A 12,423-nucleotide genomic window follows, 5' to 3' on the forward strand; every position below is an offset into this window, starting at 1 on the left:
TTAAATCATACTTTCCAGATAGAATATTTATTAGTAAATAATGATTTTAAATAGAAATTTTTCAGTGCAGAAGTATTAGTTACTAAAAATACCCAAGCAATTGACTTCAATAAGGTAAGCCTAAACATCCTCATTTAAGAGCTGCTACCATGACCAACAGTGGAAAAAGCACTTCCATACTTGCCTCAGATTGTATCACATTTATCCACCCAAAATCCCTAACGTTTTGATATAAAAACATCAGCAGCCTTATACTGTTATCCAAAAGATCAATATTGTTCACTAAACAACAGTGAAGGGTCTTAAAAATCCTTAAAGAACTCAGCGTGATCTTCAAACTTCAATTATGTCCCAGAGACAGTCAAATAAGACAAATTATTCTTACATGATTTTCTTGTAGTTTGGTTTGTGTTAAAAAAAAAAAAAAAAAAAAAAAAAAAAAAAAAAAAGCTCCTGTGTCTACCTGATTTGTTGATTACTTAGAATTAACTCTACACATTTAAGCATTCTGTTCCAGTTACAGAGCACCTTGGTAATTCCTAAATTAAAGGAAACTTCTATTTTTTTATTTTTATTTTTTAAGAAGAGGCATAAGAGGCATAGGAGTATTTGTATCCAGACAACAGTTCACAAAGCTTTATGCATTTAAATATATCATGTCCAAACTCAATTAAATAGCCACTTTAGATTAAATTTGCACACAAAGAAATCTACAGCTTCTGTAACAACTTCTTACTCTTTTTGTATCATTCATCATTGGCAAGTAACACAAGCAGAGTGCTAAAAAAGCTCTGTCCAAAATTACCACATCCTACTATTAAGGGATGAAGAAAACTTTCTTGCTATCTTTCTACTCTTCAAGTGATGCTAAAAAAATCAAACAGATAATCTGATATTTCACTTTCTTGCACCAGTGCTGCTGAAACTGAAGCCAGCTGTGAGTAACCAGCTACACAGTCTATGGCAAGATATTTCTAATCCACAGTAAACAAACATTCCTGACTTTCTCTTATTCATCTTTCAGAGATCTGTTCATTATTTGCAATGTTTTCCACTCAAGCAAAAACATTATAGCATGTGATCACAGCAGTTGAGTGAGCAGCTAAACAAATTATTTGCATCAGTTCTCACTAAAATGAGAGCCACCTGTCCTAGTCAGCCAATGAAGCCAGAGCAGCATAAATAAGCAGCAGCAGCCGCCGCCAGGCAAATAACGTTTACTGGCAAGAAGGAAGAGAGAAGTGGAAAAGGATATCAAATCAAAGCACCAACACCTAAGCATAATGTGTCATAGGACACACACTTCTTGCAGAGAGGATGATGCCAGCATCTGCAAGAGGAGACTCTCACTGCATTGCCACCCAATCAGAGCACCTGGAAGCCTCACCTCTGCAGCACCCAGCCATATCTGCTTTTGGAGAATCTAAGGCTTGTCAAAACACTCTCTATATCTAGAAATGAAATGGGGGGGGGGGGGGGGGGAACCTGCTACCAATGAACATTTGAAAACTACAGGAAACAACCACCTCTGTTTCTAGTTCTCTGCTCCAGCTCACTACTTTCAACTCTTCCTGTATTCCAGTCCATGCTAGTTTCACTGCCTGCCTACTCAAGAACAACCTACTATTCAAGCTATTTAGGACAATACACAGTACTGATCCAGCACACACAAACCGATTCTGGTACCAAAGTGGTGCAAAGGTTGATCGTTCCTAACTTCATGGTATTCTCCGCACTTCCGTTCATTTATTCACAGTTGGAGAGAAGGAAGAAAAAAAAGGCTAATTCAGGTCACAGTTCCTGTCCCAAACTCAAAATATTTTTTCCCCCCAAAAGATGAATAGACATAGCAAGATAATATCATAGCTTTGAAGTCATATTCAGAAGAACAGAGGATCTGCTACAGAGTGAGGTGTGATTTCTGTTTGCTCTCTAAAACTAGAAAAATCAAAGTAGACTTACTAGAGCTTGAGAGGGGAATATGGCTCGGTTTCTGCTTAGTGAGATTCATTTCATAATTTAGAGACAAAAACATAAAACTGAATGTCCTAAAGAATTTTAGCATTGTTCATAACACATGAAGTTCAACTCAGATGCGTCTGCTACTTTAACCAAGAAAGTTACTGATTAATAAAAAAGTCCAGATTCATTGGAGTGTGCTTGTTCCATTATTTGCTTGAAAACCAATGCAGTACCATTTGTGTTTATTGCACGCAGTACAGAACTGTGTGCAATAAACCATGGATAAGAACTAGTTTAGGTGTTCTGTGATCCAGACATGCTGACAGACTTCCTGCTGCTAATAGTCCAAATTTAAGTATTGATATGACGTTTCTGCATCCACTACTTTATTCCCATCTTAACTTACTGTAACTCTTGAATATATCTTGACAAAATAAGATTCTCCGAGATGACTGCCTAAAGAAATCTTTGTGGAGACACAGGTAAATTGACAGACTGACAGTGTTCCTTGATTTTTTTTTTTTTTTTAAAACAATATTCTGTCAACACTAAGCCAGTTCGATAAAGTACTTGAAAAGCTTCCAGGAGCTTTAATTTGTATTTGCTATATAAATGACAACTTGATATTTTAAGATCACTAAACAAAAGATGACTAGTGTCATGTATACGCATTACAATAAGCTCCAAGAGTCTGTCTATTCAGATGTCCAACTCTTCTTGCATCTAGTGTATTTTAATTCATGATGATTGTATTACCTCCCGATGGGTACCCAAATTCAGCAAGAGCACCAAGAAAAACCCAAACCAAAGCAATACCTACTTGTGTCATTAAAAGGTACTTTTTCATTGATTATGCATAGAGATTCTTCCAGTCTACTGCCCAGAGCTGCTTGAAGATTCTTCAACTGTTGCTGGCTAAATAACAACAACAACAAAAAAACAAATGCAATGTAAATCCTTACAGTTTAATTGGTATCACCACCACTGTAACACCCTAAGCCTCCCTGGGGTTAACAGATCTCTCTTCCCAAAAGTTAGATAGAAGTAAGACAGTAAGAGTCATCTCTTTCGTGTCAAATTTAGAACATGACAGTATTTCAACCCCTAACAAATGCAGCAAAAGAAGCAAGAAAGTGTGGTACATCTTAGATCACTATTCTTGAGAAATTCAGCTTACTTTGAAGTTAATCTTTGCATTACTTTCCAATACTGCACTCATGATATAAGCTATATTAAAGTATTCTATTCACTGGAATACAAATGGGCCTTTAACTTAGTTACCTCATATAGTATTCCAACATACATGAAGTGAGTTTTTGATAGTTCAGTAAGTACGCTACCTCATTATTTGAAAAGCTCATGATGTATTTCTGAGTCCTGTATTTAAACATTGCTCTGTTATGGCACATTCTTAAGAGATTTGACAATTATGTTTCAGCTGCATTCTAAAGTGATTTTTTCCCCCTACATCTGCTTATGTATATTAGATGTGAATCTATGCTATGATGATTACTAATATCATTACTCCAGATGCTCGAGACAAACAGTATCATGTTCCAGCATTATATATGTATGCTAACAAAGATATTGATTTTTCAGACCAAATTCCACACCTTACCCAACTCAGGCCCTCAATTCTTCACCGTTTTGTTTCCAGTCTGACATCTAGAACTCCTGCACATATATTGGATGGTGGAAGGGAAGGTGTCAAAGTGATAGCTTGTTTTACATTCAATATGTCAATGAATACAAATAGGGAAAGAGAATCCAAATAAAGAAATAAAATATGAAGAATTTTACCAATAAGTATCTCGTGTACATTACTAAAGATTTTTCTTGAAGAGCAGTCCAACAAATTGCACAGAAACTGTAGAATATGAAGTGTAACAGCACTGGACACATTAGAAACAGTGGAATATGAACAACATTGGGCATGTTAGAAAACTCAAACTCTAAGACAAACTGCAAAAGTATTGATGTTTCTCGGTAAAGGAATGGTAAACAAGTAGTTTGATATATTTTGTTTCATGTTTTGCCCTTTCATTTTCAAGGCACATAGGCTGGATTAAAGCTTGGATCTCAGAGGCAAAGGGATCCCTTCTCACTGAAAAAGTGGGGAAAAAGCAAAACCCAGCATTTTCATGAAGTTTTCCTCTCTGTCAAGTGTTCATTAGATATCGATTTCAGCATTTGAAATAGCATCAGGAATTTATTTTTAATTTTAAAAGCCTCCTGTCTTAAATGGTAGACACCTTGCCTTACAATGACATTAATTACCCAGTAATCATGGAACTTCCTATGACAGACAAGCTCTAAGTTCCATAGAAACAGAACAGAACAATACTACCTTTTAAACCTATGCTATGCCTCACAGAAGAGTGAAAGCACGCACACGCAAACAGGAGTAAAAACTTCCACCCTCTTTAAGTCATAATATAAGTGAAACTGATCTATATTAGAAGAGAATTATTAGAATTCAAGGATGTTCCTATCTATCAAAATAACTAAAATACATGATTCAGGGTTACCATTTGAAAGGGGAAAGGAACTTCTCATCTGACCATTTACCATACATTTTATTCATTACTTAAAAAGCTTTACACTGTGCATAAGTTTAAGAAAAAAATGTATCTTAAAAAAAGTACTGCCTAACTTCATTTGACTCACAGTCCTCAACCTCTTCCTGTTTTCTATAGCTTATTTTCAAGACAATTTAAGAAATCCAAAACTAACAAACTTAAAATATTCTAGCTGAGTATGCATTATACCTGAAGCAAAAAATATTGTCCAAGGGGCATTTGAGGCAGGGGGATTTTTGAAACTGCCTTTTAGCAGGTCAAGTTTCAGCATATAAATACCTCACCCAAACTGTTTTTAAAAGCAGTGTGTAAAAACTCACACATCTATGTTTCATACAAGTTCAACAGTTTCTTTCCAGTTGATAGTGTTCCACTGCAAATAAAACCTGCAATCATTCATCAGCTTTACAGCTACCTGCAATAGCCTGGCAGCTCTTACTAAGAGGGGTTTTGTCTACATCTATGTAAGCAACTGTCTAGTTACATACTCAGCAGAAGGAAAAGGGATCCAAGCCGCATAGCCTTGATGTTAACGTGCTGTTGCCCTGTGCTTTTGGTTTTATCAGTATTGGGTTTTTTTAAACCAGTTATTTCTCCCCTCAAAGTAACCCAACTTATTTTTTAAAGCAGCTATTTCTTTAAATCAATTTTTTCATTATATTAAATAAAAACACTTACCATTCTTCGGTTCGAAGCCTACAGTCCTTAGCTTCTCTTTCTAGTGTCTGAGACTTGATCTTTATGTAAGAAGATAATCTCACAATGTAAGTACTGACACAGCAAAATATTTAATTTCAAAAATTTCAAGTTTATCAAGTAACAAAAAAGCCCCTTACTTCTAATTTGGCTTTATCATTCTGCAGCTTTTCTATGGTATCCATGTATTTCTGCGTTAAACCGTCCACCACAGCTTGATGCTGGGCAGCATCAGTTTCCAAAACCTCAAGTCTGCTTCTCAGCTCTGCTTCTAAACGTTTATGCTGCTCATCTGCTTCAAAGAACTACAATGAAAAAAGCAAGTCTCATGTGCAAGAGCTTCACCTTCATTTAGCACTGTGGAATCTAGCCCTATCAATTATACCAATTAAGTCCACATTAATAACAAGTATTCCCTTACTAACTCTCAGATGAGTTTATGTTGGTATTTGCAGAAAAAAAGATTGAGGAACAAAGTACTTAGAGTTTACAAAAGTTCTGCAGTATCAAGCATTCTTTAAAAATACTACTGATAAATAGACACTTGCAAAAAAGATTTCTTGTTCAGCTTAATTTTCCTGAAAGTTTTTCAGACCAGTGAAACATTCTATTTTGACAAAGTAATTCTTGCCAGTTTGCAGAAAATATTTTCTAAGTTTTAAAGCAATTCTGAAACTGTGAGTGAAGAAAATGCTTCCACCCAATACCAACTATATAGCTATTTTCAATACAGTACCTGAGTATCACCAAGAGTTACAAAACTAAATGAGAGAACCATCTATTGGTATGTGAATTATTCCACATACTGCCTTAAGAATCTGAAGTCAAGCTACTTTCATTTGCCAAGTGAATATCTTTATAAACAATCCTGGCTAACCTAATCCACTATTCTGCACACAACGAAGCTTCTAAATGCACTAATTTTCAAGTGCTATTTTATTTTCTCCAGCTTGGTTTGCATGACCATTTTTCTGAAAGAAAGAGAAAGATTCAGAGTTTTACTCACAAGTATATGCAGTCGTTCATTCTCTTCTATCTTCTTCTGAAGATCTTCGTTGAAGACACTTTTCTGCTCTTGACTCAAATGAGATGAAGATTCTCCACTTTTCTAAAAGAAAGCATGCATGCATTATCACATATCCCCAGATATCTGAAAACACTTCCTATCACTTAAATTCCTTCTGTAGAGGCACACAAATATATTTAACTTAAACTAACATACCTAAGTATCTTGCACACAATATGAGCCCAAAAGCAGCATTTGTTGTATAGTGGTAGAATGCTCATTAGATATGGGTTAAGAAAAGAAACAGTCACTACTCAGACCTCACATTCATAGACACAAGAAATTGGTTATATGGGCAAGTTACCACCATTTGAATCTTTCATGATTCCAAGCAGTCAGTGGTATTAAACCCCATGCAGAATGACTTACTGGGTTACTGGAGCTCTGTGTATGGCATGTCCCCCCTTACCAGTGCTCAAGCATCAGGCAGCCTCATCTCACCAGGGACCAAGAACAGTCCCTGAAAGGGCACTGTCCCAGGGCAGGCTGTAGCACTGGGTGACACTTAGCCTTCACTGCCTGCTAAGTTCCTTGAGAATACAGAACTCCCCACCAACAGTTCTTCCTTTTTCACCCATTTCATTCAAAAGACTCACAGACCACCAATGAATTCCATACAGACAGCTGCTCTGCTCTACCATTCTGCTGAACAAAGGTAGTATCAGCGCTGAACAAAACTGATGACGATTTACATTTAAACTTAACACTGAAATTCAAATGCCTGGGACAGCTGGCATAGTTAAGCCACCTACACTTTTTGATGCCAGCCTGTGAACTGGATCACCCGAGACATGGGCACACAATCCATTCCTTCTAGAAGGACCGCAGTCTGACGCAGATCATCTATCAGAAGCTTGTTCTAAATAGTTGTAGATACGATTTACTTGGTCTCTCAGTGACAGGAGATCTAAAGGTGGCACAGAATCTAGTAAGGGAGTGTTCAGTAACACATACTTGCTGAAAAAGGCTCTATATGTAGAATTAGAGGGAACTAATTAAAGGGAACTACTTAAAAAGTAGTACAGACACTTCTTAAAAATAATACAAAGTTAGGTTTTCTCACAATTGAGCAAGAAAGGAAAGTCAGTGGCAGCAGTCTGCAAAGCTACTCAAGACAAACTACGGTCCTTCAAAATTTGGAAATACACCTGGTGAAGAAGTTCCCAGAATTTCTGGGAACAAGTAAGGAAGATGAGCATATTTCTAATTAATTGAATATCTTTACATTTATGTCTTTATGGAGTATTGGGAGATGTCAAAAAAGAACAGATCACAGTAATTAAGAGGTGGGTTCCTCATAAGAGAAAGGCATCATAGGATACTTGAGAAAGTTATTCAAGTCCAGATGGAACATCCTTGGGAATTCTGATGTTATCTAAAGAGGAAGTGGCTGAGCTGAGACATCTGAAGAAGAACATGACAAACTAAGTTTAATCTGCAGGTGTTTTGGCAAAGATAGATCTCACCACTCTATTCTGTCATTTTTGAAACAGAGTACTAGCTAAAAATGTAGATTTTAAAGTATTTGATGAGATTCACATAAGAGCCTATTGGAAAAGCTACGATCACAGACTGAAGAGCTATATACTGACATCAAAATTACACAGCAATGAAAGCAGAGGTGGATAAGAAAGATCAATTTTTTTCACAGCAGCAGATTCATCAGAAAGCTCCAAGATCTTCCCCAGTTGTTTAAAAATTTAGTAAAGACCTAGTGTCAGTGTCAATTAGCAGTCACACTAAAAAAAAAAAAAAAACAACTACTTAGCATACAATATAGGTATCAACATCTGTTTTGTGGATATTTTCAGTAACATTTTATCAGTTAAGAACGCAAGTTCCAGCAAGAACATTTAGCTCAAGCCTTGACACAAAGCAACTGCTGCTAGAAATCAGGATAAAACAGTGACAGGTGAGGAAGAGACATTTGCTAAAAAAAAGTTGTTTGCTTTTAGCACATACCTTGTTCTTCTTGCCCCTGGCTTCACTTAAAGCAAGTTCATCTTGAAGCAACTCCACTCGTTTCGCAAGCTGCTGATTTCGAAAGGTCAAACTGTCCATTTCCTGTTGCAGTTTTCTCAGTGATTGATCCTTCATCTTCAGTTGCTCCTGAGGGACCAAAAAATTTTAAAACTGAACTTTCACATTTACTTTCACACATTAAAAAAACCCTTTTGTTCAGCATTTTATCACTGAAGAGGCAAAAAGCCTTGCTTTTAAACTAAAAACAGATTTCCTTGACTTGTTCATGGACCATGCTTGATTAGGTACTTCATCCTATAAATCAATCACCAAGAAGCAAATTTCCACTTTTACAAAGTCAACACGTATAAAGAACAATGAACACAGTAATTGCAGAGCAAGAATTCTTACTAAATCAATTTCTTTCACTGTTCATTTAATCACCATTCTCCGAATTAAAAAGAACAACAAAAAAATCACCCTCTCATTTACCTATTTTGTCAAAACTTAACACAGTTGAAGTTAACAGTCTCTAGACATTACCTTCAGAGAAGCAGAATTTGCTTGCTCATCTACAACCCCTTTTTTCAGCACCTGGTTCTGAGCTCGAAGCTGAAAAATAACAGATGCAGATAACTATGTAAGACAAAAGAATCAACAAAAAACACTCACTAGGAAAGACATACGCATGCAAAAAATATATCTTTTCATGAAAAGATTAGATATGTGCGCTTTTTAAAGTATTCTATTCTGGTAAGTAGCAGTGTTATTAGGTTTAGGGGAAAAAAAAAAAAAAAAAAAAGCAAGTATCAAATTTGTATCCTGAGTTGTCAGGAAACAAGAGTTATTTTACCAGTTGAACTTTCTTCTCAAATAGAACATAGTTCTTACTCAAGAAAGTGTTTTTAAGATTAATAACTTAAACACAGTTATTGTTTGAAGAATGGTGAACAGTTATGGAAAAGTTAGAATTTCTTGACTAATCGAGTTCTTCCACACAGTCAATGTTAATTTCTGCCTTTCATTTCTTACTCCCAAACTGTTCATGACTGGTTCTGGAACACGAATATAACTCACAATAAAAAGTCAATCTGTACCAACTCAAGAAGTTAACCATATTCTAATAGAAAAATTACTTATTACCAGTAACAGTAGATGATCCAGAGAAAACTGCTTGACAGACATTTCAGGAGAAAGCATAAAAAGCATAAAGGAAAAAGCCCTTTTGTCGTACTTATGAAGTTCAGAAATCTGGGATAAAATCACTGAGGTGAAATGTGTCACTAAATAAAATGAATCCTGGCTTCTTCAGTAGTAGCTTGAATTCATTTGACATGCTTTAATCCAGCTGTTGCAGATATAAATTAAAAGGATTTGTATTGGGCTTGGGAATACCTCTGGCAGAAGCATAAAAGGCAAGATTTAAATGTAAAGAAGCAATGGCTAATCTTTTCAGTAGGATGACTGAATATATTTCAGAAAGGTCAAAAGACAATTGACACTGCTAAGCACAGTTTTATGCCCTGCAGTATTCCCACTGTGTTGCTCAGGCATTATAAAGGCAAGAGAAGAAACTTGCAAGAGCACCATGGAAAGACTTCCAAGCATAAGGTGTCCTGAGCAGGAAAGAGCAGTGCAGCAATTTTCTGTGCCTTTTTCCATCACAGTTACTAATTCAGAAACATGTCAGGTGCAAGGATGAAACAGAATGAACTAGCTCAACCATGATGCATCAAGATGCCTAAGCTAACTGTGATCCATCAAAAGCCATCACAAGCTGAAAAAGTGTTTTGACTACTTCTTCCGTTCAGCCCCAGTGAGAGAGTCAGAAGCTGTAACCTGAGGGGAAGAAAAGCATTCTGAAAACAAACATCCTTCTCCTGGATTGCTCTGTGAAGCAAGAAGGAAAGTGATCCTTTGCCAAGTACTTCCTTGGCACTTCTTGAGTCTATCAAGCTCTTACCTACCCCTTTCCTTAGCTTCCACAACATGACTAGCAAGCAGGCAAATAGCTTCCCAGAGCTACTCTCCTTTCTTGCCTGCATACAATAAATAGCCAGTTGAACAGCTTATCATTTGCAGGAAAAGGACAATTATCTGCAAAGGTAATCACACAATGCACTGGAGGTGTTCCACAAGAAATGAGATGAGACAAAAAAGCAGCTCCCACAAAGAACCAGTGAAACACTGCAGGCTGAAAGTTGCAAGATGAAGTCTGAAGAAAACTTTGACACCATGATACTAAAGGAAAGAGAACCCAGTAGCTAGAACATTCAGAAGCTACAGTCAGAAGGTCTGCATTTCAAAGATTCGTTCAGGAATCAAGTCCCTCAGTTACCTTATCCCATACCATTTTTAATCTCCAAGGTACACAGAGCAGCTCCCCTGTAGAAAGTGGCAACAAATATAAGCTTTCTGTGACTGGTAAAATGCTGAAGTCAATTCAGTTTAAGTCAACTTGCAGAAGCATTAAAAAGAAAAGTCTGAACAGTTTAGATTCTGTACAATCCTCTACAGCTGTCACACAGAGAACAGAATTTAAAGATGCATTTTCTTCTAATCTAGGGAAAGCTGTCAAGTACAGTCAATGCCTTGTGCCAAACACTTTGTTGTTGAGATATACAAAAACCAAGTGCTGGCTTTCTTTCCCACAACTGTAGAACTATGCCATTCAAAACCAGTGGCCTTCTTTTCTTTCTAGCAAACAACAAAGAAGAGAAGAAGCATTCTAAATGAAGTACAGCTCCAGCATTTAGGAAATCACCTCAAACATCAGAAAGAAACAGCATTTCTTGTTATGGCACAAAAGCATCTGCAAATGCTCTCTTAAGCAGCTTCAGAAACATACAGCAGTCACCTGGGGTAGCTGTGGAAGAATGGGAACAACACGAGGCAAAGGTGGAATCAAGTACCCTCACTTCTGAGGTGCTGCAGCATCGCCGCAAGCACCAACATCACTGAACTCCCATTTCCACCAGCTTGAGCAAACTCTCCTCCACGGGCAAGAACAAGGGCAACAGCTCATCAATCATTCATACTCAAAGAGGTACCTAAGCCTCATGGCTGGCTGAGGAGTGGAGGACCAAGGACAGCTGCAGCTAGTTTCACCTCCCCCGCGCGGCAGAGCCGGCTATCCGTCCTCCCGGGTGCCCGGCGCTGCAGGTGACCGAGCCGGCGCTCTGCGAAACGGCATCCCCTCAGTCCTGCCGGCCGGCCCAAGCCCGCCTTCCCTCCCAAGAGGAGGGACCTCCTGGGCCCCATCAGCGCAAGCCGCCATCGAGATCAGCCTTCCAGCACCCCGGGGCCGCCGGCGGAGCTCCCCACCCCCCGCAGGGCCGTTAGCGCGGGCCGCGTAACGGCTGCAGGGGGGCGGCAGGCGCGTGCCCCGGGCCAGCAGCGGGAGAGGCGCGGATCGAGGCCGGGCCGGGCCGCCCGGTACCTTGGAGTATTCCTGCGCCAGCTTCTGGTACTTCCCCTGCAGCTCTGCAGCGGCCGCCATGGCCCGTCTCGCGGCCGCCGGCTCAGCGCCGCCGACCCGCACACCCGCTACCTGCGCAGGCACTTCCTGGTTCAGGCGGCGGGAGCGCGCTGACGCCACCGCGCTGCCCCGTCCCGCCCCGCGGCGGGAGGGGCAGGAGAGGCGGAGCTTAAGCCGCCGGCGCCACCATCTTGACGCAACTTCCAAGATGGCGGCACGGGGGGCGGGGCCGCGGGCCGCCTGCTGAGACCCCGCCCACAAGCGAGAGGGCACGAAGGGGCCACGTGACGTCAAAAGGCGTCGTTCGCTCGGCAGCAACGGTCACCATAGCAACAGTTACGCGCTCGGCATAGCGCGGCCTAGCCCTAGAGGCTACGGGGCGCCACCCCGCCCAAAAAGTCTCGGCGCCGTGCAGGTGTCACGTCCGCTTGCGCCGCAGGAAACGAAAGCGGCGGGGCGGGAGGATGGAGCGAGGGAATCGTGGCGGTGGGTTAAACAGCGGGGCGCTGCCGGCCGGCGGGGCGAGGCGGCCCGGCGCCCCGCGGCCGCCTCCCGGGGCGGTGGCGCGGCGCTGTCGCTAGGGAGCGCGCGGCGGCCGCGGCCGTTGGCGTCGCGACCGTTGGCGCGGCGCGACGCGAGGGGCGGTTGGCCCCGGCTCGTGTTGCGGTCGCTGCTGGGCG

The 12,423-nt window shown here is 40.2% G+C and overlaps 1 protein-coding gene across 4 annotated transcripts in view; it reads right to left on the reverse strand.

The window, feature by feature from the left end:
* PPP1R21 (protein phosphatase 1 regulatory subunit 21) overlaps positions 1-11,887 on the reverse strand; it is a 32,141-nt gene extending 20,254 nt beyond the window's left edge. For 2 of the 4 annotated variants that reach the window (XR_010388597.1, XM_026095393.2), the window contains exons 1-7: positions 11,705-11,887; positions 8,809-8,877; positions 8,266-8,412; positions 6,244-6,345; positions 5,378-5,542; positions 5,220-5,278; positions 2,783-2,877 (exon numbers count right to left, since the gene is read on the reverse strand). Coding sequence is in view for 3 of the 4 variants with exons in the window: in XM_026095393.2 (XP_025951178.2) it covers positions 2,783-2,877; positions 5,220-5,278; positions 5,378-5,542; positions 6,244-6,345; positions 8,266-8,412; positions 8,809-8,877; positions 11,705-11,764 (697 nt within the window). In the remaining variant the exon portion in view is untranslated. Of the gene's footprint in view, positions 1-2,782; positions 2,878-5,219; positions 5,279-5,377; positions 5,543-6,243; positions 6,346-8,265; positions 8,413-8,808; positions 8,878-11,315; positions 11,454-11,704 lie in introns of those variants that run through there. The other 2 variants (XM_026095398.2, XM_026095394.2) reach the window with 2 other exon arrangements.
* Between the last annotated feature and the right edge of the window lie 536 nt (positions 11,888-12,423).

This window comes from Dromaius novaehollandiae, chromosome 3 (assembly GCF_036370855.1).
Source record: "Dromaius novaehollandiae isolate bDroNov1 chromosome 3, bDroNov1.hap1, whole genome shotgun sequence".
NCBI classification, from domain to species: Eukaryota; Metazoa; Chordata; class Aves; order Casuariiformes; family Dromaiidae; genus Dromaius; species Dromaius novaehollandiae.